Raw genomic sequence first — 26,008 nt, forward strand, 5'->3', positions numbered from 1 at the left:
AATTGATAGAGCCCAACTCAAAGGGTGGGAAATGTGAGAGTTTTATTCGGAAAAACAGCACAATAAAGGGTTTATCTTAAAACAAACAACTATAAACAACTGGAATGTACATATATGTAATAAAAATACATGATAAGACTTTAATATGATTTAAGCTTTGTCGTGCAATTTCAAATGCATTTTGCAGCTCTATATGTCTTTAAACAAATTCTAGAGCCCCAAGAATTCCTTAATTGTTAACCCATAAAATGCAGTACGTTCGTATATATATGTATGTGTGTATATGGGTGCAAATGAAGAACAGCCATATAAGGCCTTTTGCTATGCAGTTCTTTTGGGGTCTCGTAGATACATACATACATATATGTATCTTAAAACTGCACATAAATATGTATGTATGTATATATGTATGTATATTCAATGCATTGGTGGGAGTACGTTGTGAATGAATTTGTGTATTCGAGATGGCCATAATTGCAACGTTTTTCCGCCCAGTCAACATAAAATTAGCTAAATATGTTTGTTTGTATAGCACGGCTTGCGTGTGTGTATGCATGTGCACGTGTATGTATGTATGAGGGGAAGTTCTTTCACTTTCACTCGCTTTTGCATTTCCACATTCAACATTCCCCACTCCCCACTGCACCTCCCACTTTGATCAGCAATATTTTCTGGTAATTTCAGCATTTTCCCCCCTTTTTTTAGGAGCGCGTGTGGGTGGCCTGGCCAACGATCTTTTTTCTTTTTTTTTGGTAATGCCCTGATCTATTCTACTTGGCCAAATATTTTTATATATGTATAAAGGTGTATTTAGATTTAAATTTTGCATAGGTTGGTGATTTTGTTGTCACCATATTGTTACTCTTTGTGCTTTCGAACGTAGCAATAAAGTGGGTGGTTCAAGAACTACGAAAGCTACTAAATCTAGAATTTAACTATAAATTAAATATATGGTTCAAGAACTACGAAAGCTTTTAAATCTAGAAATTAACTATAAAATTAACTATAAAATTAACTATAAAATTAACTATAAAATTAATTATAAAATTAACTATAAAATTAACTATAAAATGAACTATAAAAAGATGAAATATTGACATTATTACTTAATCATATGATCGCATTTAAAGCCCAGATAATTGTGCAAGCCGAAGGTGTGGAGAGGATGGTCAATCTGCGGTGTCTCCATTAAGAGCTTCTCCCTTTTCATCGTGATCGGTCGGAAAAGCACAGAAAAGTAACTGGCAACGCGTGATCTCGCTGTATGGAGGTTAATTTACATAGTTACGAAACTTGTTTCTCACACAGCCATCCATCGTCGATCGTCGATCGTTGATTGTCGATCAAGCTGAAAGCTGAGGTGAAAGAAGATCGAAGTGCTCGATCGAGGAAAACTGATGTGGCATTCGATTCGAAAAGCAAAACCCTATAATTGTGCAACGCAGAAGTTTTAAGAAGGCTTAAGAAGTCCATGGATCAGTTGGTGATCATATCTTCAGAAATCTGATCACAGATCCATCGCCAGTTGGATGGATTTTTGGATCGGGTGGATCATCTTCTAGGTCTGATCCTCTGAGTTTGTAGTTCCATAATGTTTGTGGGGTATTAGTTGATTTATAAATATCATTCCTTTTATATTAAGGCATATAAAACTCCTTAAATTTGGTAAATCAAAAGCAAAGATCGGCTTATGTATAGACCTATATATATATATGTATATCCCCTTTATCGTAACCGTTTATTATGTGGCGTTAAGGAGATACAGTGGCGAGGTTCCCTAAACGCCACTTGATAGTTGGCCATGGATTTTGTTGTTGTGGGAATCTCCCAGAGGTGCATATCCTTCCAGGGAATGTGAACCTGTGTCGGGTTTGAAACATGTGTTGCCTCTGGTCCAGCTTGAAAATGGGGCTTTCCCGTCCAATGCAAACACACATGTGTGCCTGTGCCCTGTGCCTCTAACTTTGGCTTAAATCGAAGGAGCGAAGGATCGGTATCGGGCTCGGGTTGTGTTTTGGATTTCCCGTCGGATTAAGCAACTTAGTGCACAATCCACAATCCATTGCGCTGACCTGCCAACAGTTTCCTTCAGTTTTCATCACTCTACACTTTAGTTTCCTTTAGTTTACTTCAGTTCCGACTGCCTCACAACCGTGTCTTTTTGCGGGTCAGCTCAGGTCAGTTTGTGTTCGTCCGGCTAATTGTAATCGTGGGAAAAACCAATCAGACGCAATATTCGTCCCTGGACCACTGGCCGTTTTTATTAGGGGGCAATATTAGCGTAATCCACATATAGGGTTTGTGCCGTACAAGCCGTAAAGAACTTGGCTTGCGTTTATGGCCGCACCATAAACCACTGCGTTCCTCAGCTATTCACCTACCTGCAACCTACCTGTTCGATCTTTTTATTGGGCGTCGGATTCGGGAATCAATTCGGTCTTTGGTTTGATTCAATAAAAGGTTATCAATGGCTTAATAATCATATCAATTTTCAGTAAAAGTAACAGAATTATTATAGCCTTCAAGTATATTAAATCATTTTTCATCATGTAAGTTTGAAAATGCGCCCAGTATAGTTGGAAACTTATTTCAAGTTATTTAAACGTTAACAAGCCACTAACAAATGTAATATTTTATACATTTTATTGACGTTTGGCAATTGAAGTGGCACTTTCGGATGTCATCCCACAAAAAAAAAAAAAAACGAACAAACCCCAGTCGTTTATCATAGCCGTCTAATGATGATGGGTCTACCGGAGATGTTACGATGATGAATGGATCCATATCCGGTAGCTGGCAAGATTATTGGATACGTTGGTCATGTTTATGCATATAGCGTCTATTTCGATGTCGATGTCGATGTCGATATTTGGTGATTCAGCTGGGGACATCGCAGGTGGCCATAATTTAGGCGGCGGTATCTCTCGTTTAAAAGTTAAATGAGCCACCAGAGACCTCATTAGATACGCACTCCCCGTTTGTCCGTTTGTTCGCCTGTCCGTTTGTCCGTTTGTCTGCCTATCTAGCAATCTATCTATCAATCCATCTCTCTATCTATCCACATATATGCATGCTACTATATCTGCGATATACGCGCGTGGCATGAACAATCGTGTGAGGAAATCGGGTGCACAGTAGCCAGCCGACATCGCCACCTGTCCATAAATCGCTCAGACCGCGAGACCCTACAGTATACTACAGTATAGCACACAATACGAAGTATACGCAGTGTGTCAGGGGGGAAACGCAACCGAAATACTAATTATGGGTATGAAATCTATGGGGCGTCATAAATCAAATTCGAATTCCGTTCGCAGGCGTTACATTGGCACCAAATCGTAGGTGTTTTTTTTTTTGTTTTTTTTTGGATCTATAAGCGACGTACCATTTCGGGTATCTGAAATCTACTATAGAGGCGAAAGGCAGAGATTGCAGATAAGAATCAGATGGGTTCTCTATGGCATACCAAATACTCAAATACTAGGCAACCTAGGAATGATTTGTGCCCGAGTGTCCCATGTCAACGGGCCATCGCATTTGTGACGGGGTAAAAAAACCCTTCGCTGAGGATCGTTTTAGAGATTTTAAAAACTTAAGAACCCCCCATATCTGGCACTTGATTTGTGGCCCTTTATGGTGGTGGGGGGATTTGGGATTAGTCCTTCTTCAAAGTCGAAAGGAAGTGCTTGTGAGGTGAGGAGGTACTGAGGTGAGATTATTATGATACATAGAGTAAATCCTAATGAATCGGAAACCCGAAACTTGTAAGAAAAGTTCTCTTTGATTAATAATATAATAATAATTAATAATCTAATATAATAGAAATCAGCAATTTTATATATTATATAAGTACATTCGGAAAGCTTTGCATTTACGCAGTGGCTCTATAAGATTGCATTAGATTGTTTTGTTGTTCCATGGATAGTTTTCTGGATCTGCTTGGATGTGGTATTTATGTATCCCCCGCTGTTTTCAGTGCCCACCTCTGTGAGCACACTTCTCCAGTGCCTACTGTACGCGGGACATCCAACTGAGCGCACCGAAATGGGGTTTGTTTATAGGGCTGGGGTCAACTATCTATGTAAATCCAATATTTGGGGTCCGATAACGCGCATGTACGCTGAACATATGGGGCATATAAAGCATGCTGCAAATGCAGCAGGCGGTTGTTGATGGTGGCTGTTTGTGGGTGGCAGGGGGGTGAGAGGTGGTGAACAAATAAAAGTTTATTCCTTGGGAGGGCATACAAATAAACTTTTGGGTTCTGCTTGCGGACAGACATTATGTGCGCATTATGTCGAAAATATATCTAGATAAATTATTTCCGAATATTTATGTGTGCACGTCTTTGTGCTTTTTGGATTTTAAATAGATTTGGTATTTCTCACTAAAAGTATATGCGTTTTTTGGATCTATTTACTTGTCATTTGGCTGTATAGCAAGTTTTGCACTTTATAAGCATTTCCAGCAGAAGAATAAGGAATATTCAGGCAATTAAAGGCACTCCGGGACTTGAGCACCGGGTTTCCTTTTCCTTCTGAAGGTCAGAGTTTCAAAAGGGAGCAAGAGCAACCCTTTCAATGGTTAAGTTCAAGCTCTACAACGAGTGCCCACTGTACGTGTGACTGTGAGTGTTTGCGTTTTGTTTTCAGCTTGGACTTGGACTTGGGCTTGGGTTTGAGTTAGAGTTTGGGGTTCGGTTTCGGTTTTGGGATACCTACAATCGTACAATCCAGCACTTCCAGCCGTCCCACAATAATGCACTCAACAACTCACCAACACAGCAACACACACCAACACCAACACACACCAACGCCAACCCATCGAGAATCCATATCAGCACGGAGGAACAATAACAAAACGCCGCAATAACAAAACATTCGTGCCCCGGACAAATGGACAAACGGACAAATGGACAAGCGGACAAACGGAGCGGACGGAAAGTTCAGACATACACACTGGCACACCTACGTTCTTAGAGCCACTGGCACACACACGGACAAGAATCTAGAGCCAGGATATTTTATTTAATTCAGATAATATTCAGCAAAAATGTGTTACAAGTTCTTTGAAAACTTGTTCATATTTCAAGTAAGAAAACAAGAAACTGAGATCAAAATCATTAATATTTGATAGTTTCATTATGTGATATAAATAAATAAACGAGAAAACACATTATATGCAATGTAATTTACAAATTTGAATAACACAACAAATCGTCGTATGCCATAATTGTTATCCTGTAATTTTTTTTGTTTTGTTGCTATTTTTGTGGCCTTTGGTGTGCGCTCGCACACACTGACGCGTTCGCCATATAAAGGCAGGCCAAACAAACGCGCACAGAGGCGTCGCAGTCGACGGAGGCAGCGACGCGGGCAGAGGCGTCGGCAGAGTCGGGCCAGACAGTCTGTCGCCAGAAAAATCCACGCTCACACATGCAGCACTGCACTCGCACACACACACACACGCGCCCGTACACTGCGAGAAACGGTGGTTGGGTGAAAGGGTAAGACGACGGCGGACTAGGCGGGGGTGGGGGAGTGCGGAGGCGGAGGCGGAGGCGGGGGGCAGCGAAGGAGTTGTTGTATCTCGGCTGAGAAATCGCTGGAAAAAGCAAGGCTCAGAGCAAAATTGCAGTTAGATTATGCTCTGTGGCTCATGTACTTCTTATTCTCGTTGCACTCAAAGAAAAAATGCATCTTTTGCAAGCTGCAAATTAATCTTCCTAAGAGTGCTCCAACTTCCGAGGAACATGTAGCTAAGTTCTCTGCTTGATAGCTAAAACGTTGGTTATTCAAGTGCAGCATCGTTGAATTTTGCTCAGTGTATTATTTCATGTTGTTGTTGGCGCTTTTGACGAACTGAACGCGCTGCTTCGGAGGTGTTACTCTATGGGGTGTGCACACACACACACGCACACGCCATGAACCCCAGCAAAACGGCCACTCTATGTGGAGTGTGTGTGTGTGTGGTGTATTTGCGTGTGTGTGTGTGAGTGAGGTGTGCCAGTGTGAGTGCGAGTGTGAGTGCAGTGTGCATTGCATTGGCAGACCGTCCGGCGCGCATAACGTCATCGCCACTTGGAACAGGCACAGAGGCGCCTTCTGCGAGGGGTTTTATTTTTTAAAAAGGAGAACACAAAAAAGAGCGTGGAAAATGTTTTGCAACTCTGCTCCTCAAAGTATGCAGCACTAGAATGAAAAACTTGATTTTACGATACTATTTGATCAGTAATTTGGTTAATTTTTGTAGCCCCCTTTGAGTGCCGCCCCTGGACGCCAGTTTGAGTACGAATTTTATCGCCCACGATTTTTGGTTTTTGTTGCTCTACTGTTTGTTTTCGATACCCAGGCACACAGACGCACACAGACGCACATTGAAGTACGCAGAGGGGGGTGGGGATACTTGAGTTCTATGGCACGACCACCCCCCCTCCCCGCATTCAGTCCATGAAAGAAAGAAATATTCAAACAAATTTCATCAACTAACAATCGAACGCTAAGTTTCATTTGCTATGTAAATGCGAAGCGATGGTGATAAGTCGACAGTGGCTACTATCTTGTAAAGCTCAGCCAGTTTGAAAGATTAGAAAGTAAGCACACTTGGAATAAGTACATAAATAAATAATTTATGAAAAAAAGGGACATTTTAAGAGAGAGTTATAGGTATTTTGCAAAGGTATATATAGAAATATAAAAAGAGATACTTTGGTAAATTCACTAAAATAATAAAAAGAGATCGATTGATAAATTCACTAAATTAAAAAAAAGAGATCCTTTGATAAATTCACTAAAATAGTAAAAAGAGATCCATTTACTAAAATAATAAAAAGAAATCCTTTGATAAGTTCAGAGTAAGAGTAAGTAATTTTAAGTGGCCACCTGTTGCAGTCACTAAGAATGGGCTCGAAACTATTTAATCTCGTGGAACTGCAAATTGAAGTGAAATGAAACCGAATCCTGGCCATGGCATTTGCACTGATACAAAAGATGGATTATCCCGCAAATTCCTTGCATCTTTCTCGACCCTTTCGGCCTGTCAAATGGCATATTGCTCAGGTGCCCGGCTGTCTGCAGATTTTATTTGTTTTTTTTTTTTGGGGATAAATCAAGTAAGGTGGTAGGGGGGGGGAGGGGTCAGTTTGAAGATCTCCAGTCAAACTGTACTAAAGATAGAGCCGAACACGTTCGCAGTGCCACCACCACACAGATACACACACACACACACATACACACACCAATACTGTGGCATAGGAAAAAAACAAAACCTAAAACTGAAAAGAATACAGGAAACGCGGACGCCAATGGTGGCAAAATACAGGGGCGGGGCAGCGGTTGGGGGAAGGGGGATAAGTGCATATGCGGCCCCTGAAACTTAACACTTCTTTGGCTCCGGCTGCGAATATTAAAATACCCACTTAAGGCCAACAATAACAGCGGCAAGAAGCGGAGGAAATGTGAAAAGGAGGAGCTAGAATTGAACTCAAGTACTTTCGTCGCGCACAGAAAGAAAAAATATATATATAAATGAAAATGAAAAATATTTGTAAAATATAGTTATATTTTATATAAAATCGAACAAATAAAATACCAATTTAGTTAGCATAAAAGTTTAAAGCACATTTAAAAAATACTTTTATCCTTGCAAATGATAGCCAGCATTTCTTGAAGTGCATGAACATGATCTGGCATTGGCGCCCATGCGTCTGAATATGGAAATCGAAATGGGTCCGGTATGGGTGCATTGCACATACTTGTATTTGGATGTGGGTATGGAATGGGATATGGATAGGACACTTGAGTTTTAGACCGGGCTGATCTGCAGCCTAGGAAAAGGGAATGGAGAGGAAAGGAAACCACTTGAAAAAAGGAGAAGCAGGCAGTCTGCATGGATATTAACTAATTGTCGGCCACAGAAATGCACGGCAAGCCGATCGCAACACGCCATTTAACACATTTGCACGCTTTCAAAGTATTTCCTTTTCGAGTTCACTTTGCATTTGGTGGTTTACGCAGCAGTGAGACGGAATTTTTGATATTTTATTTTTAGTTTCTGCTTCACAGAAATATTTAATATCTTAATATCTTAGCTAAATGTTCCTGCAAACGATTGATTACTTTCGGTTAAACAATAAGTAATGGTAGAAATCCTACTTGAAAGTTATATTGCATTAAAATGATTTTTTGTCGAGTAATATTAAGAAATTTGGAATATTTTGAATATGGCGCCAACAGTGTGACCCCGACGGGCTCGCAAAAAATATATTCTGCTGGTATGTGGCAACGCTGGTCTCAAGTTTTTCCCCATGCTCGTGCGGTCACACCGATTTCTTGTAACGCATTATCGATATACTATCGATTGTTGAGTAGTGCAAAAAAGTGGGCAAAAAAGGTGCAATGTTTAGCGTTTAAGTGCGTTAAGTTGCATTGCGGACGACAACAACAACAGCAGCAGCATTGTAATGCCGGTCAAATTGATATAATTGATTTTCGGGCAGCGCAACAACAACAAAAACAAACCAGCCAAGTAATCCCTGCATACATATACACACACACAGTCACTAACACAAAGGACGAAAAGCGAAAAAGGAAAAACAAACACAAACACAAAGAAAAGGAAAAAAAAGGAAGGGAAAAGAGAGCGCAGCTTTTCCAGAAATTGGGTCATTTGTTGTTGTTGTTGCTGTTGCTGGTGATTTTCAAACGAATTTCATTTGTTGCTGTCGTCGTCGTCTTCGTTGTTTTGTTGTTGTTGTTGTGATGGTTGCGGACGTTGTTGTTGCGGGCAGCTAAATGTTATGGCAACACTTGCAACCTGCATTTGTGTGGGTAAGTGGTGTTTTTATTTTTATTATCGTTGCATTTACTTAATTTACCCACTACTTCTTGGTTTTCCTCTATGAAACAATGATTTTTGCTCCCAAAGAGTGAGGAGTGGAAAGCGAAAGGATAATAGGGAAATCGGAGAGGAAGCCTTATATTTCCACCAGCAAATCCTGGCCCAATTTATGGCAGCTCTACACTCGTGTGCGTGTGTTGGTGAGTACACTGAGCTTAGCTTTCATCTATTGTTAACATGAGATATTAGATATTTTAGACATAAACATATGTATGTATGTATACTTCATAGGGTTTATTTGCAATGTGCATAGGTGTTATTTTGTTTCATAGTTTGGTCAACTACATTTCACAAAATCTTATTGGGTAAAATATAATTCTGCAGTATAAATATAGCTTATTTAACATTTAATAATTTTGAAGTATTTTTGTATCTTAACGTATTTGTTTTCCCCCTTATTCGCAGAGTGAGACAGCGGAGTAGCTACGAATCAAAGGATACCAGCCAGCCAGGAGCCTTAAAAAGCTGTTCAGCTTGAGAACCCGATCCGCAGACTATAGACAAATAATACCAGTAGATACCGTGCACAATGAGCGTGGTGGGCAAGCAACTGAATCCGGTGCAATCCTCGAGTGCGGGCGCAGTGACCACGTCGTCCTCCTCCGCGGCCGCAGGATCCTCTTCCGCGGGCAGCGGTGTGGAGGCCAATGGAGGCAGTGGCGGATCGTCGGGAGCTGCGGCAGCGGGCGGTGGTGCCTCGAATGACGCCAAACGAGCTGCGGAGCCGTGCAGCGTGAGTCCCGATGAGGTGCTGCACCTGACCAAGATCACGGACGACTATCTGTGCTCCGCCAATGCAAATGTGTTCGAGATTGACTTTACACGGTTCAAGATCCGCGACCTGGAGAGCGGTGCCGTGCTCTTCGAGATCGCCAAGCCGCCGAGCGAACAATATCCGGACGGACTGTCCGTGGAGGAGACAATGCTGGCGGCAGCCGAGGAACTGTCGCTGGAGGACACTGCCGATCCAAATGCCGGACGCTATGTGCGCTATCAGTTCACACCGGCATTTCTCAACCTCAAAACAGTGGGTGCCACGTAAGTTATGCAGCAATTGTTACTTTCAATTTATATGTAATTTTTTGTGGATTTCAGTGTGGAATTCACTGTGGGCAGCCAGCCTGTTAATAATTTCCGTATGATCGAACGCCACTTCTTCCGCGATCGCCTGCTAAAGACGTTTGACTTTGAGTTCGGCTACTGCATTCCATATTCGAAGAATACGTGTGAGCACATCTACGAGTTTCCTAATCTTCCACCCGACCTAGGTGAGCCACTTTTACATAATCCCACCCAGCAGGACACGCAATTGAAAGTTGCTGCCAAAAGTAGCTGCGGTTTGTGGGTCAAGGTCGCTTGCGATTTGCGCCTGTGAGATGAGGGTTGTCCCTGGCACATTTATGCTATCATTTGTATTTTTAAACGAAATTTACAATTTGTTGTATGCTAGTTTATAAGTGAAAATGCATTGCACATAACTAAGTCATTGCTGTTTGCCCTTTGCAGTTGCTGAGATGATATCGAGCCCCTTTGAAACGCGCTCGGACAGCTTTTACTTTGTGGAAAACCGACTCGTCATGCACAACAAAGCCGACTACGCCTACGACGGCGGCATTATAGTCTAGAAAGCCAACTAAAGTGGAACTACAACTAGAGCAAAACTAATAACTAAAGAACTAGAAACTACAGAAGCTGTGAGACAAAATCAATGACTTGTCACACAAACACACACAAACGAAACACTCACAACACTCGAAACACCCACTCGAAGTCAACAATCACACAACACTCACAATCACAACACATCGAATCGAATCGAGGAATATTATCACAGCCATTTTAGCCTTAGCACAAGAGTTTTACCCACCATTCCTGTTTGATGTATTTAGCAAAGGATAACAACTCCTGTAAACACCCACTTATACACACCAAACACACAAAACACAACAACACACACTGAAGCACGCGGACTGTGTTCATTTATCAATGATTTCCACTTTGACTATATAATTTTAAGTGCAATGTGATTTCCCCTGATTTATATCTGTATTTATACACATTTATTTATTCCTAATAAGTAAGGACACTCACACATGCCCAAAAAGAAACAACATATATATATATATATATATAATACGTACGTATACACACACGAAACCAAAGGAAAACCAATTGGAAATTTTCGAAAAAAAAGAAAAACAAATTGAGGAAAACACACTTGCCGTCAATTTTTGTATGCAGCATACGATCATACGAGATCTATCAGCTTCTTCATGGCATTTTTTTCGTGTCTGTGTATGTATATTTTTTAACAAAAACCAAATGGAAAATGAACGAAACTGGAAATCTAAAAAAAAAATCTAATGATTAACGATTACACGCCGAACAAGAATGATAAATTAAATTACATTTTAAATGTACATACACCACTACAAATCGCAACTATTTTAAGGCGGGTAAATCCGATAAAGCTGACGTCATTTGCAGTGCATTTCGTGACTAAAGGTGCTTGAGCAATGTATTATTAACTGAAAAGCAAACAAGTTCAGAACACGCACCGTGGTTATAAAAGTAATAATGCTATCCCGCTCTTTTTGGTGAAGATTATTGAAGATCTGCGAAGATCGTTGAAGAATGTCCCAATGTTCCCAAGCCCAAGAGAAACAAAGGTGTACATTCAATTTAGCTAAGGTCGATCTACGATTGACTTCTTTGTACAATTGGCTATTTGATATTCTACAAATTTGCTCTAATCACTTCTGTTCAGGAACTCGCTGACTATTGTTAGAAACTCCTGGGGCTTTTCGAAATGCACCAAATGTCCGGCTTCCAGCCAGTGGATCTCGGAATTGGGGAACATTTCCTGAATCTGCGGCCATTGCTCGCGTCTAAAATGGTACAAAGATTCATTGATTAAGGTTTCACAGCGCTGAAGATCCAAGTTACCTCATGTAGGGGGAACGCGTGCCGCAGATGAACGTAGTGGGTCCCGTGTACGGCGGCAGTTCCTCCAGACGCGTCTGGTATTTGTCGAAGCGGGTGAGGAAATCACGAAGTATCTGTGCATTGCAGGCCCAAGTGAATCTACAGGAAGATTACTGGGTTAAGACGACTTCAAGATAACTATATGTGGCCAACTTACGCGCCGGTATCGGGATCTTTGCGGAGATTCAGCATGATAAAGTCGACGGTCTCGTCTTCGGTGGCCCTGAGCAGCTTTTCCCGCGCAATTTTCCTACCCTCCGACATGGACATGGTGGGCGAAAGGTCCAAGGTGAGCATCGCATCGAAGATTTCGGTCATCTCGCCCGTGGAACGGGGCACGCTGATGGGCGATATGTCCACCACAATCAAACGCTCCACCAACTCGGGCTGTGTGACGATGCAAATGATTATTTAACACCCCGTACGCCGTGGAGAACTCACATATTTCCTGGCAAAGTACATCATGGATCTGCCGCCCATGCTGTGGCCCATGCAGGCGGCATGCGGATGGTTGCGCTGCTCCAGAAACCAACGCAAGTCCTCGCTCATCGCTCTGGAATTGTGGACACTCGAATGGGGACTCTCGCCATGATTCCGCACATCGATGGCATACACCTGCATTTGGGGGGGTGGTGGAATACTTGGGGTTACTTGGGGTTGCAAACTCCATGCGGCACTTGGTAGCCCACCTTTCGGGAAACTTTCCGCACCAGAGCCTTGCTGATGCCGCGCCAATTCTGCTTGGAACCGAAGAGGCCGTGATATGTGAGCAGTGGTGGCCTCGTTTCTGCACTCTCGCCGCTGTACGCATCGAACTTCAGCTCCACGGGCTCCGGCAGTTCCGAAGAGTACTCCCGCCTGACCCCCAGGGCGGTCCATGTCGCTGGAGGCCGGAGCTTTTCCGCGGAAAATGGAAGTGAACGTAACGATCTCGTCAGGCGCTGCATTTGGTGGGCCAGTGTGTACACACGCAGTTGGCGGGAAAACTCAATGGGCAGTGGTAGGTATGTCGGCGAGGGGGGGTTTGTTTGTGTTCCTGCAGTTGCGTAATTAAAACGAATTTGCTACAATTTTGTTAACTTGCAACATTTTGCCAATTGTACAAAGTCCAGCTGACCGGTGTTTGGTTTTTCGACTACATGCAGGCTGGCACTTGTCAGGGGCGTAGACGGAATCACAAATTTGAGTTCTTTTAAGTCATGAATACAAAAATATATGCGTGCTGAAAATTGTGTGGTTATAAATTTATTAGACATGTAATGTTCTGAAAACTCTATCTATGACAATTGATGGTAATCCCACTAAGCCATTTCACCACAAATAAGTACATAAAACATATTCAAATAAGTACCAACTATAAAGGGGATTCTCAGCCCCTAAAATTGAGCCTCCTTGTTGACGCCTCTGTTGACAGAGTGGCAGCACTGGCGAACATACCACCGTTCTAGCCATGACACAAACCAATTCGAAATAAGCTAAGACAACGGCACCGACTAGGCCCACGCTTTTCACGGCATTTCCAGCCACGCCACCCACGGTCACACTGACAGCCGCCATATTTTCTGCGGCGAGCGTATTTTCTCGGAACAGCGTTTATTCTTTGGCGCAAATCGCATCCAGAGCATTTTCCGCAGCCCCCAATTAGCGAATTTCCAGCGCTTCCAGGTAAACCAGTCGCCGAGCCGCCGGAAAAACGGGCACTCCAGTCCGTCCCCAGCGGTAAAAGACCTCAAAGGGGGAAAGCGCGGCGCTGACGTCGGCAGAGGTAGAGGCAGCGCAGCAGCGCTCCTGCTCGCACTCACACTACTCAAACATAGGTAAGCAGCAACAACAAATCGAGCATATTGTCAAAACCAGAGCAACAAATTGATATATTTTCAAGTATTCTATTTTTCCCCTCCAAAAAAAAAAAAATTATATGAAATGAAATGAAAACTGAACTAAACCGAACTGAAAAAAGTAAAAAGTTAAGTTTGAAAAGTAACACAGTAACCAGTAAACCGTTCAAGTCAAAAGTCAGTAAGTGAATAAAAGTGGTTAAAGTTGTTAAGAAAATTCAATTTCGGTCGCGAAAAGTGCGAAAAAAGTCCGCAAAAAAATCCAAATAATTAACTCTCTTCTGTGTGTGCGCCTGTGTGTGTGTGCGTGTCCTTAACTGTGTGTGGTGTGTGAGGGGAAGAGAGCGCCAGAATAGAAAGAATTTTTCAAATTGCACTGCGCTTACAACCTCTCTCTCCCTCGCTCTCTGTTGTCTCTCTCGTTCGCGTCAAGAAAATTAATCGAAATAAAGTACAAAGAGAAAAATAAAAAAGAAAAAGAAAAGAAAATAGCACACACACAATATAATCAATAAATTAAAAAGATAAAAGCTTATAAAAGAAATGAAGGTAAGAACCCCACTAAAAGTTAAAAGCAAAAAAACAAAATACTTATTGATCTAAACTTTGATTCTCCCTCTCATTCCCACAAATAAAAAAAAAATGATCAAAATATCAAAATCGATTGTTATGCCCCATCGCGTTATCGGAGCTATCGGCATTTGTTTGGGGCTTTTGACCTTGACTTTGGTTTCCCTTTCCATTTAGGCCAGCCCCTATCAGCCTCCACAATCGATAATTGGTTATCGACCTTGGGGGATGCACTTTTCGTTTATTCTGATTGCATAATGTTTGCTGCTATCGATTTTCGTATCGGTTTTTGACTTACTCTGTAATTTAAACGTACAATACCACGTGGTTTCAACTGGTGGCACGCCTGAATCATCATGAATCGAAAAACCCGACAGACAAATGACTGTATTCTTTAGAGGGGCTTAGTAATCCTTGCTTTTTGGATTCAAAAACTTGTCCGCTCGATCAACCGGTAATCGCCAGTAGCCAGAAACCAGAAGCCTCCAACGAAATATCGACTTGCTCCACTAGTTTTGCCCCGGTTACATTCCCCCCACCAGGACGCGGTGGCTCTTTGTCGTCTTGTCGAGACTTGTCCAAGGCGTGGAGTAGGTACAGCCATGCCAGCACAACTAATTCTCGATCTGTTCGAATCTCCTGCAGAAACGCCAAGGAACGAGTTGCCCGCACCGGCGTAAGGCGTACCCATGGTCCTTGACATGGAATCGGACGATTCTCGTGCCAGTTCCCAGTCCAATTCCTCGGAGTCGCGGTCGAATTCGCCCACCAACGACAAGGAGGAGGTTGCTCCGGAGCAGGGTGACGAATCGATTGGCGGAGGCGGTGGCGGTGGCCCCAATCAGGATCGATCCGCTAGAGCACCCTCCACCAGCAGCTCATCGTCCAACTCCAGTTCCAGTTCGAGTCGCAGTGACCTGTCCAAGAAGCAGAAGAAGAGCTCAAGCAGCAGCAGCGGCAGTGGCAGCGGCAGTAGCTCTTCCAGCGGCTCCTCCAGCGATGAGGAGGGCGACCAGGAGCCGGTACAGGAGCAGCAGCGTCTTGCCCAGCAGCAACATGAGCAACAGCAACAGCAGCTACAAAATGAGCGTGAATCCAATGAAGCAGAATCCGAGTCGGCTGCTGTAACGCCTGTGGAAGCGGAGCATCCTGGTTCGCCCAGCGCCAAGTCACAGCCCAGCTCGTTTCTCTCATCCGTTCGCAGTCGGAGCAACAGTCCCCAGCTGTACAATCAGGCTGCCGTGGATCTGAACATCAGTCACGAGGACCTTAGCGATGTAAGCGACCTCGAGGGCGAGGAGAAGCGAGCTCCCTCCAAGAATTCGCTGCATCCGGCGGATGAGATTGAGGATGACGCTATATCCAATGATTCACTGCCCACTCTCGGCGAGGAGGATGATGTAGAGCAGAAACAGTCGAAGCAGAACGGCAAGGCGTCAAGCGGGGATGAGATAAAGACTACCGCAAAAGAAACCCATGTGAGCTCTAGTTTTGAATTGTAGTTTCTAATCTATATAGCCATATAGCTGGAACCTTTATTAATTCATATTTATTCCAGTCCGACGATGCGTCCAATGGGCACCAGCGAGCACCAGCGCCTGCTTTGGAGGAGGACTTGGTCAAGACGCACGACGACGACGCCCTGGACTTCGAGGCGGAGGAGGGCGAGTGCCCGGAGCAGGCAAAGGAGCCACCACCGATGGAAAGCAAAGCCAACGAATCAAACCAGGCCAAAAGTACGGCCAAGGTGTCGCAAGACGAGGATGATGATGACGGCGAGGTGGACTGCGATGAGGAAGAAGGCGATGACAATGACAAACGCAAGGACGGCGCAGGCAATGGCAGCTTGGAGGACGGCGAGGAGGCAAAGGGTAAAGCGTCGGTGTCAACTTCACCCAGCCAGGATAAAGAGGACGATGAAGAGCTGGAGGAGGGCGAGGTATCCGACGAGGATGAGAAGCGACCGGAGGAGACTGAACCGAAGCCGGTGTGTCGCTTCTACACACGCGGCCAATGCACTTGGGGCATGAGCTGCCGCTTCCTGCATCCCGGCGTAACGGACAAGGGCAACTACACGATGTTCGAGAGCCTGGTGCGTTCGGTGCCGATGCAGGGAGGTTCGGCTGGAGCTAGCGCCCCAGCAGCGGCATCATCGAGCGCTGCGGCTCGTGCCGGAGGCAGTGCCTATAGCTCGCACGCCTCGGCGTCTGCCGACTATCATGACTACCGGAATGAGCGCCCACCGCTGCATCACCGACCGGCGCTACTCCATGCGCCCAGTATTTATGGTGCCCACGTCCACGACGCCCGCACCCTGCTGCCTGACGGAGCGCCGGTGGTGGTGGAGAATGCCTGGGAGCGTGGACTGCGCACCGCCAAGGAGATGATGCGCAAGGCCAACAAACGCAAGGAGCAGGACATGGACTTTGAGGACAAGAAGATGAACCTAACACTGTCGCCCGATGAAATGGAGAAGGACTCTTACTACCTCAAGGATCGCGGTGGCAGCAGCGCCCGATCACCGCCGCCGCCTTCGGCCTCTGTGCGGGAACAGCCACTCAATCCACTCAGTATGCCTATGTCCATGCATCCGCATGCCGTTCCCCATGCCAATCCTCGTGCTCTCCTGCCCTTGCAGTACTCCGTTTACGGACCGCCGCCCGATCGCTACGGCCGGTCGCAGTATATGCCACCGCAATACGAGGATGTGGATGCATACGGCCGCATGGCTAGATATCGCGAGTTGCCGCCCCATCGGATGCCGCACTACGAGGACGATCGGCGATCGAGGCCAACGCGCGAGGTCATCGTACAGCGGGTAGAGGCCGCCGGACGGGGTGATGAGTGGAGTGATCCCTGGATGCGATCCAAGTCGATTGACCGGGGGTCATACGATCGCGAAGAGCGACGGCGTCGGGACAGGCGCAGCTACAGCAGCAACTCGTCGTATTCCACCTCAAACAGCTCGCAGAGTGACTCCAGTTCGGACTCGTCGCGTTCGAGCAGTCCGTCAGATCATAAGCGGCGCTACGGTGGCAGTTCGCACAAGCTAGCCACCGGTGCCGCCACCACACGCCGACATGGCGGTCGTGCGGCCCGTTCGCCCAGCCAGATACCGCGACGACCACGGCACACTTCCAGTGAGTATTTGCTTGAGTCACTTAATTGCTGTTAAGGTCCTTCATACCACAATTTTCTCCTTACAGAGGGAAGCCTCTCGCCTTCGTACAAGAGACCCGCGCTGGACAAGCGTGGCGTTGGCCACAGTCCGGCCTCCAAGCGCAAGAAGCTGTCATCGCCAGCACCCAAAAAGTTTGACAAGTTGAGACGCCGGCGCAGTTCGAGCACTTCCGACTCAGGTAAGCCATTAATCGTATGTAAACAAACGTCTCATTCTAATATGGATATAAATCATTTGTAGACTCATCGGATACCTCGTACTCCGAATCGGATTCGGGTTCATCGTCGTCGGACAGCTCGTCGGGATCGAGAGATACGCCCCAGAAGCGAGTGAGGGCCACCGACAAGGCGCTCAACGAGCGCAAGCTTATTAAGAAGCGTAAGCATGGCTTTGAATTTTATACTTTGTTCTTCATATCATATTCATTATTTGTATTTGTGTATCTTTGCAGCCGCTGAACAAGCAACCAAGAAGCGTTCGCCTATTTCCATTGAGATTAAGAAAACGTCAAACATGGTGGGTGTTTCGGCGTTGGCCTCACCCAACAACTCAGCCGACTCCGACAAGGAGAAGGAACACGGTAATGGCAAGGATAAGGAGAAGGATCACGTTAAGGACAAGGACAAGGATGGCGGCAAGGAGAAGGACAAGGATAAGGACGGCGGCAAGGACAAGGACGGCAAAAAGTCGCGACGGGAGGAGCTGCTGAAGCAACTGCGCGCCGTCGAGGATGCGATCGCCAAGAAGCGTTCCAAGCTAAACTGATTAAGCTGTATGCTCTCGTTCTCCCTTCTTGTAATTGTCGAACCACTTGCTCCCTTCCACCTCCTCCTGCTCCTCCTCCTCCTCCTGCTCCCTGGCGTACAGCACCTCCCGAAAGCACCCACCCACAACACTGAACACGGGCCGATGGATCTCTTGGATCGGCATCAAAAAATACTTAGAGGTTACGCAACATTCGCATCGTATTCGATATTGCCTTCGCCTGCCTGCAGCCGCTCGATCGTAATACAATTCAATGCATTTAGGTTTAAACATCATTGTCCTTTTTTTTCCTACCCTGACTATGGCCAACTCTGGAGCATAAATACTATGTTTATAATAGAATATAAATAAATGCCAATACTAAAAACGAAACTCCTACTCCTATCGAATCAAAGATTCTAAATACTTGAAAATTATAATTTATTTGCATATTTGGGCTACTGAGTCCTGCAAATGTGGTTGGGTTACCCCTTTCTCCACAATCCTGCCCAGCTGCGTAGTATTTTCCCATAGATTGGACAATTTCCCCACCCCCGCCCGCGTGTGTGTGCGTCTGTGTGTAATGCGTGGCAATTTCGCGCAGTGCGTGTGTGTGTTTGCATTGGTGTTGGTGTTGGAGTTGCGGGGGGTGGGGAAAACCTATTTAGATGACGAATCACAGAAATTTGGCCTCATCAATGTCTGTGGCTCGGGGATCGGTGTGCGTGTGAGTGTATTACATTTCAGGGTTTCATTTTTTATACATGCACATATATATTATGGTTTATTTATTTTTTTTTTTTTGCAATCTCTCGTGCCCGTCATCGTGTCCCATTTTTGGCAATCACTGGCGGCGGCAGCAGCAGCAGAAGCTGTCAGAAGACATTGTCATCATCCAGCGGCCGAGTCAAGAGCGACACCCCCACAAAAAAAACACCACCCACCCGACCAGCCATCCATCGACGGGGGAGGAGGGGGGCAATCCACCCACCTGGTCACGTCTCCATGTGCGTGAAACGACCATACATGTGTCCATAATCGACTGAGTTCGCAGCACAGGATACACTTGCAGAATGCAGCGCTTAAAAGTATGCTACAAAAATAACGCACATACGAGACTTGTATAAGACATATTTAGACACGCGTATAATATTATATCTAATTGTTTGGAGTTAATTCTTTGAGAGTAACAGTACAATTATTAAAAAAAAATATATATATGAAAAACATTATAGTTTAGTTTATTTAGTTTGGCATTTATATTATTTGGCCAATATATTATTTTCTACTAATTATCCTAAATATCCTTAAATAACGTAGAAATTCAGAATGATCCATACTTAAATAAAAAATATCAAATAAAATACATAATATCAATGTTAAAATAAAAAATAGTACAAATATCAAATAAAATACTTAATATCAATACAAACGAGTAACGGGTATAAAAATAATACAAATATCAAATAAAATACTTAATATCAAAACTAAAATAAAAAATATTACATATATCAAATAAAGTACACAATATAAAAACTAAAATAAATAATAATACAAATATCAAATATAATATCAAATATAAAATCAATACTAAAATGTAACATATTACATTGATAGTAAATTGATAGAAAATAGAAGATAGCTGTGTGGAAGTGCCTTTGATTTTGCTCAGTGCATCGCGTTGCTTTCCTAAGCCTAGCGGACTGCTTAGGAAATAGTGTAATAAAGGCCAGCTGAAGCTGCCGCCAAAACCGCAGATTTACATTCAGATTTACATTCGGCTGAAAATGAAACTCAAACTGAAGCTGAAGCTGAAGCTGAAACTGAGACCGAGTGCTCTGAACTCCGCCCCTTTGCTCGGGATTAGCGAATTGCTCTGCCATTTTTTTTTTTTTTTGGACACCTCCGCACCACCCACAATCCACTGAAAAAACCCACATGTGTGTGTGTGTGCGAAAAAAAAAAAAAAACAATCACGAACAGATTTATCGCATTCATATTCAGCCTGATGCGAAATGTGAGCAGGAGGGTGAAAAGCGGGCGGGGGAGGCCGCAAAAAAATGAGTCCAACTCCCCCGCACCCCCGCTACCCCGCTACTCCGCTACTCCGCCCAGCGACCAACTCCCCTCCAAAACCACGAAATGGGATTACATTACTCAAAGAAATTTATTTTGACAGAACTAATATTTTGTCGCAGAGATCAGGCCGCTCCTCATGTGCTCGCCTGCCCATGGAAATCTGGACTCTGATTGCCTGCTTGCCGGAGATGGGGCTGAAGGGGGAAGGGGGGGGGTGTTTGGGGGGAGGGGTGGTTGTGTGTGGGTGGGTGGAGCCGAGTGGCGTATGTGTGTGTGTGTGTGTTTGTGGTTACTTTGTGGGCAGCCACTTGCAATATTACATTTGAACTCAATGTTCATTAGGAACTTCAAGTTTGGAAACAAAGGTACTTGTAATGCAGTGATCTTGCTCATAAGTCAACTTGCTTAAATTATATTTCTAAATCTTAATAAATATTTCAATTTCCATTTTTAATCAAAAAGTGTTGCACATTTCTGTGCGAAGTAAGGAAAATATAGTGCTGATTGCGAGTATATTACACTTTTTATTGGTTTTCTTTTCCCCTGGCCAATTGTCAATTTCCGCGCGTTGTCTTCATAAACGTCTGCAAAGTTGGGCGTAAAGCTGAAATGTGGGCGTGGCTAGGGACTCGTTGGCTCGCTTCGATACACGCAGCAGTACATAAGTGGGATATATATACATATGTATTGGATATGTACAATGGTACAATGTACACATGAGCATTTGCACACACGTATTTGTCCATGTCCTTTGGCGTTGTCCCCTGTCCGTTTGTTGCCATGGCCGTTTTCTTTTTGCCCGCCTGCTCAGTTTTCCCCACTTTCCCCCGCAATTTCCCCGCACTTTCCATTGCGACTGCGTGTGGTGTGCTTTATTTTTACCCAGGCAAAAGTTTTCTTTGATGCAATATGTACAAACGACCCGACCAGCTAACGGCCACCAGAAAGGACCAAATGCGAATGGCTGATGTCCTGTGAGCAGGCTCCCCATCCAACCCCTCCCAAACCCCATCCCCCCACCTTTCTATTTGCAACTCGACCCTCACGTACGAACTTTGGCCATAACAACAACTGTGGCCATTACGAAGCCAAGCCATGTGATGCGAAATCACACACACACACATGTACACTCGCCGAAAAAGCGGCTGCTTGTGCTGTCAAAATCAACTGGAGAGTAGAAAGCACTTATTGGTATATGAATTCAAGGATTATTGCATGTAAAATGTGGGAATTTTAGAAGTTATTATTATATTTAATAAAAATTTTTTAATGATTATAATATCTATTGTTACACCATTACATTACATTACTAAATTATTTAACTCTCTGTTTCTTTGCAGTGCAGCGGGTCCCTCGGTCCTTTTGGACATTCAGTGCAGAGGCGCGTTGGCAACCGCCTGCTACCTTGCCAGGACCAGGACCAGGACGAGGACCAGGAGTAGGACCAGGACCTTCCGCCACCACCTTCCGCAACAAGAAGCGCGCTGCTGGCGAACAACGGCAGCATCCAGGGCAGCCATCAAAAAAGGCTTTCAATGGTAGACGAGGTCCTGCGACTGCCACTGCCACTGCCACCACCCACTTGCCACTTGCCACTCCCCACCCCTGCCTTGTGCCGCCTTCTCGTCGACCTCCGCGAACTCGCCATCCTGCAAAGTCTACATCCGAAGTCCTGTTGTCCGTTTGCCTGTTTGTCCGTTGCCTGTTTGTCCGTTGCCATGTTGGACGGCAATGGCGATATTTGCTTTCCTTTCCGCCATGAAACGGAATGAAATGCGAGTAGGCGGGATGGTCAGGGGGTGGAAAAGTGGGTGGCAGGGGGTGGCAAGGGGCTGGAAAAGGGGGTGGCCGGACTGGCCTGCGAAAATGCGAAATGTGGGTGGGCCGCGCACATGGGGTGGATGGATATTTCGCCATTATTGTAGCAATTTTGATCAATGGCCCTATATTCCTGTCCGCCCAACGAAAATGGACGTAGCAAAGGACCTGCGTCCTTATTATGCGGTAGGTAAAAAGGATGTTTTTGCCACATATTTAAACTACAAAATATATCTTCCTACCTTTGCCCATTAGCACTGCTGTGCTATGTGTCTTATTAAAAAGATCAGACTTGCTTATATCCAGGGTATTTGCTAGTCGTGCTGTTAGTAGTATTCCCCAGCAGCGGCTAACTTCTCTTCTCTCGACTCACGACTTTTTATTATTATTTATTTTTGCCGCGTATGCAGAAATTCGATGGCAAAATCCAGGGGGTTGGGATGGGTGGCATATTATTTGAGTCCTGGCCCCATGACCACATATACAAATATAAAACCCCACCCACACACCCAGAAAACCGAAGGACGCAGGACGGCACATATGTGCGACCACAGGCCATGACAACATTTTGGGCTAATCGAAGTTAACCCCTGGCTGCCAGCCCCTTAACCCCACGCACGCCCGTTGGCTTTGGCAATTTTTTATGCATGGCTCCCAGTTTGCCATTCAATTCGATTCGTTTCCTTTTCGATTCCGCACACTGCGACTGCCCATTAAATTTACGACACAAAACGCAGTCGGGCAGGCAAACAAACAACAGCACACACTCACGCACTCGCATGCACTGGAAAAAACTAACTACCAATAAATATCTAAATACAATTAAGTATTTTATGGGAGCATATTTGGCATATTTATCTTTACTTAGCAGCGAAATTTCGGAGCAAGAGTGATCGTTTTTGAGGCACATGAAAGTAACATTTAGTTTTTCGCTCAGTGCACAGACAGACAAACAAATCGAGGCATAGACAAACAAACAAACCGAAGGGCAAACATTTTTATAAAGTCGCCGACGACGCCAATGAGCAGCCAGCAAAGAATAAGAAAGGAGCCAAAATAAAAGAGTTGCTTATGATTGGGGGTTAAGGGTTCGGACTTGGATTCGGATTCGGATTCGGATTCAGATTGGGATTCAGTTTTTGGGCATGGGGGGATTTTTGGGCCAAAATGAAGGCAACTGTGACTGGGCCACATGTTTGTGGACATTTATGCAAACTTTTCGCAATTTTTTCCACTTGCGCATTTGGTTTTCGATGATGGGGAAAGATAAAGGACGAGGGCCAGTGGGGGGTTAAGGATATGGGTCCAGCAAGGGAATGTGCGTGTGTGTATGGTGGGTTAAGGTCTCTGTGTTTGTCTATTTGGTTACTTGGTGGCCTGTACTCAAATTTGATTTAGTTACGATTTGCGTTTTATTCACGTGCAAATAGTAGCAATGCTAAAAACGCAACTTAATCTTTACTTTACAATGCCATGTTGTATTCATTGCTTAGTTTTTCCAAGGATATTATATGTTATAAGTTATATGGGTGAACAGATCCTTAGCACCTTGATATCATTTCAGCGATCCAACCAGCATATTTAGCCTCACCCTCGTGGAAGTTACTCCATCGATGGGAACAGATGTTGCTAGCCAGCATAGTAGTTGTATATGTATATAGAATTACCGACAAGCGGAGCAGATAACAAAACAAATAATAAATAAAAAAGTAAAATTGCCCAACAAGGTGCAAATTAAATGAATTCAAATTTCGACTGCGGTCGCCACTATTTTTACGTGCAGGGGGGTTGGGCGCACAGGGGCGAAGATACACCAATATATATGGGACAGATGTCTTTAAAAGCGACTTTTTTATGCAACACACACACACACACACACACGCACACACGCACGCACACACTCGAGTGAGTCCTGTTTCTATCTGTCCATTCGGTTGGAGGTGGTTTTCAAGGACCTGGGGTACATGGCCTAGGTGGCTGGCTCTTATCAACTGTTGCAACTATTTCTGTTGTGCTATTTAAGTTTAAGTTAAGTTTAAGTTATACACAAGTTTTCACTTGACTTACAAGAAATATTCCTTTCAATAGTATCCTTTGCAATAGCATCCTTGCCTCAATAATAAAATAAATGCTCGAATGCCGCACAAATCAGTTTAGTTTGTTTGCTGTTCATAATTTAATATATATGCATATTTAAATTAAATATTTATTAGAGTATTTCCGCTTCGTTGTGCTGTTGAGTGCAAGGGTGTGCCTTACTTGTTTTTGAATAAAATGAAAAATTTGTAAACGTTCGCGATCTCATATGACGAAACGGGACATGCAAACTACAAAGGACGAGCAATAACAACAACGCGGCAACATGAGGGCCATTTCCACTTGGAACTTGTCTGTGTGTGGCAGTGTGTGTGTGTGTGTGCCGCCAGATTGCCGCAAGGTAAAATGAAAAAAGTGCACACGAAATCAACGCGACGAGTATCTCGCATGTCCTGTATGTCCTGTGTGCGTATTCCGTTCTTCCTGCTTTTTTATTTCTACCTATTTGGTTACTTCTTCTTTTTTTCGTTTTTTTGCATATCACAGGGGGTTGGAATCATCATTTGAATAATTCGACATTTGCGGCGTCCTTTTCCGAGTCCTTCCACCTTTGATTTCCACCTTTCCACGCGCCACAGCCGCGCATCGAATGACGAAAATTTCGTAATAAATAAATAATCCTTTCTTTCCCCCCCCCCCCCCCCCACCATGTTTTCCTCTCCGCGTGCGGGAAAAGCCGAACTGAAAAACTATGCCACGGCAGCGGGGAAAATTCGCTCGCAATTTGAAATTATGGATGAAAAGAAATGAGGCCATGCAAATGTTGTGCGCTCGTATGTAGATACAATGTGGGTATTAGGGGTTGTGTGTGGTGCTGCAAGGGGTTAAGCGGGCAGTGGGAAGGGGGAAGGGGTAGGTGCTGGTGCCAATATCCGGAATCCGGACCTCATAAGCCGCATGGCAGCTATCCCAACGCACGGCAGGCACACACAACACCTGGCCAAGCCAACATCATCGACCTGGCAATCGATATCCGCGGACAGTTGCTAGCCCAAATTCCCAAATTCCCAATTCGAAATTCAATCGGATGAGCAGCAGGATGAGCAGAAGGATGCGGGATCTCAAATTATACATACATATGTATGTATTTACATATGTGCATACATACATAGCTGCTTTCGAGGCAAGGAATTCGATTGATCTGAGTTGATGAGACCGCCATTTATCAGCTCTAATTTCCAAACAAATATAAAATATTTAGTTAAATACCTAACCAGCGCTTTAAAGCTTTTATTCAATATTTTATTCAATTTTAATAAACCTAAATTAAATAAATATAAAATATAGTTAAATACCTAACCAGCGCTCTAAAGCTTTTATTCAATGTTTTGTACAATATTTTATTCAATATTTTATTCAATATTTTATTCAATATTTTCTTCAATATTTTATTCAATATTTTCTTCAAAATTTATTCAATATTTTGTTCAATATTTTATTCAATATTATGTTCAATATTTTATTCAATATTTCATTAAATATTTTATTCAATATTTTATTCAATATTTAATTCAATATTTTCTTCAAAATTTATTCAATATTTTGTTTAATATTTTATACAATATTTCATTCAATATTTTATTCAATATTTTATTCAACTATTATATACCTTTTATTCCATATTCAATTCAATTTCAATAAACCTCAATGTCTCTAAGCCTTTTCATTACATTTACATCTCCAACCTTTTTACCACCCAAAAAAATCATTAAATTATTATAAAAATATTAAATATCAACAGTATTCCTGCACTACACATAGCTGTAGTTTTGAACACGCAAAATGCACCCTTCAATTC

At 43.9% G+C, this 26,008-nt stretch overlaps 3 protein-coding genes across 3 annotated transcripts; 2 read left to right on the top strand and 1 right to left on the bottom strand.

Moving 5' to 3' along the window:
* Positions 1-8,340: 8,340 nt before the first annotated feature.
* Positions 8,341-11,334, top strand: LOC120454948 (protein unc-119 homolog). The gene is made up of 5 exons (XM_039640717.1): positions 8,341-8,828; positions 8,926-9,038; positions 9,304-9,936; positions 9,994-10,166; positions 10,405-11,334. Exons 3-5 carry the CDS (start codon positions 9,428-9,430, stop codon positions 10,521-10,523), a joined length of 801 nt encoding a protein of 266 aa, XP_039496651.1. The 5' UTR covers positions 8,341-8,828; positions 8,926-9,038; positions 9,304-9,427; the 3' UTR covers positions 10,524-11,334.
* Positions 11,335-11,574: 240 nt separating this feature from the next.
* On the bottom strand, positions 11,575-13,111 carry LOC120454947 (protein ABHD11). Its single transcript, XM_044006530.1, has 6 exons — positions 12,971-13,111; positions 12,573-12,919; positions 12,325-12,498; positions 12,041-12,270; positions 11,845-11,982; positions 11,575-11,786 (listed from the first exon to the last, which is right to left on the bottom strand). The coding sequence occupies exons 2-6, from the start codon at positions 12,828-12,830 to the stop codon at positions 11,648-11,650; spliced, it is 939 nt and encodes a 312-aa protein (XP_043862465.1). The 5' UTR covers positions 12,831-12,919; positions 12,971-13,111; the 3' UTR covers positions 11,575-11,647.
* Positions 13,112-13,397: 286 nt separating this feature from the next.
* LOC120454946 (zinc finger CCCH domain-containing protein 18) lies at positions 13,398-18,609 on the top strand. The gene is made up of 6 exons (XM_039640715.2): positions 13,398-13,700; positions 14,937-15,769; positions 15,850-17,431; positions 17,498-17,650; positions 17,713-17,850; positions 17,924-18,609. The coding sequence occupies exons 2-6, from the start codon at positions 14,981-14,983 to the stop codon at positions 18,235-18,237; spliced, it is 2,976 nt and encodes a 991-aa protein (XP_039496649.1). The 5' UTR covers positions 13,398-13,700; positions 14,937-14,980; the 3' UTR covers positions 18,238-18,609.
* The last annotated feature ends 7,399 nt before the right edge of the window (positions 18,610-26,008 follow it).

This window comes from Drosophila santomea, chromosome X (genome assembly GCF_016746245.2).
Source record: "Drosophila santomea strain STO CAGO 1482 chromosome X, Prin_Dsan_1.1, whole genome shotgun sequence".
Lineage (NCBI taxonomy): Eukaryota > Metazoa > Arthropoda > Insecta > Diptera > Drosophilidae > Drosophila > Drosophila santomea.

What these genes read in the sequence shown, in the direction of transcription:
- LOC120454947 (XM_044006530.1), bottom strand. Translation starts at nt 12,830, where the DNA reads ATGCAGCGCCTGACGAGATCGTTACGTTCACTTCCATTTTCCGCGGAA. An exon ending in TGCGGAAAGTTTCCCGAAAG is followed by an intron (nt 12,499 to 12,572) that starts GTGGGCTACCAA and finishes CCCCAAATGCAG; the next exon opens with GTGTATGCCATCGATGTGCG. An exon ending in AAAGATCCCGATACCGGCGC is followed by an intron (nt 11,983 to 12,040) that starts GTAAGTTGGCCA and finishes ATCTTCCTGTAG; the next exon opens with ATTCACTTGGGCCTGCAATG.
- LOC120454946 (XM_039640715.2), top strand. Translation starts at nt 14,981, where the DNA reads ATGGTCCTTGACATGGAATCGGACGATTCTCGTGCCAGTTCCCAGTCC. An exon ending in ACGACCACGGCACACTTCCA is followed by an intron (nt 17,432 to 17,497) that starts GTGAGTATTTGC and finishes TTCTCCTTACAG; the next exon opens with AGGGAAGCCTCTCGCCTTCG. An exon ending in TTCGAGCACTTCCGACTCAG is followed by an intron (nt 17,651 to 17,712) that starts GTAAGCCATTAA and finishes AATCATTTGTAG; the next exon opens with ACTCATCGGATACCTCGTAC.
- LOC120454948 (XM_039640717.1), top strand. Translation starts at nt 9,428, where the DNA reads ATGAGCGTGGTGGGCAAGCAACTGAATCCGGTGCAATCCTCGAGTGCG. An exon ending in CTCAAAACAGTGGGTGCCAC is followed by an intron (nt 9,937 to 9,993) that starts GTAAGTTATGCA and finishes TGTGGATTTCAG; the next exon opens with TGTGGAATTCACTGTGGGCA. An exon ending in TAATCTTCCACCCGACCTAG is followed by an intron (nt 10,167 to 10,404) that starts GTGAGCCACTTT and finishes TGCCCTTTGCAG; the next exon opens with TTGCTGAGATGATATCGAGC.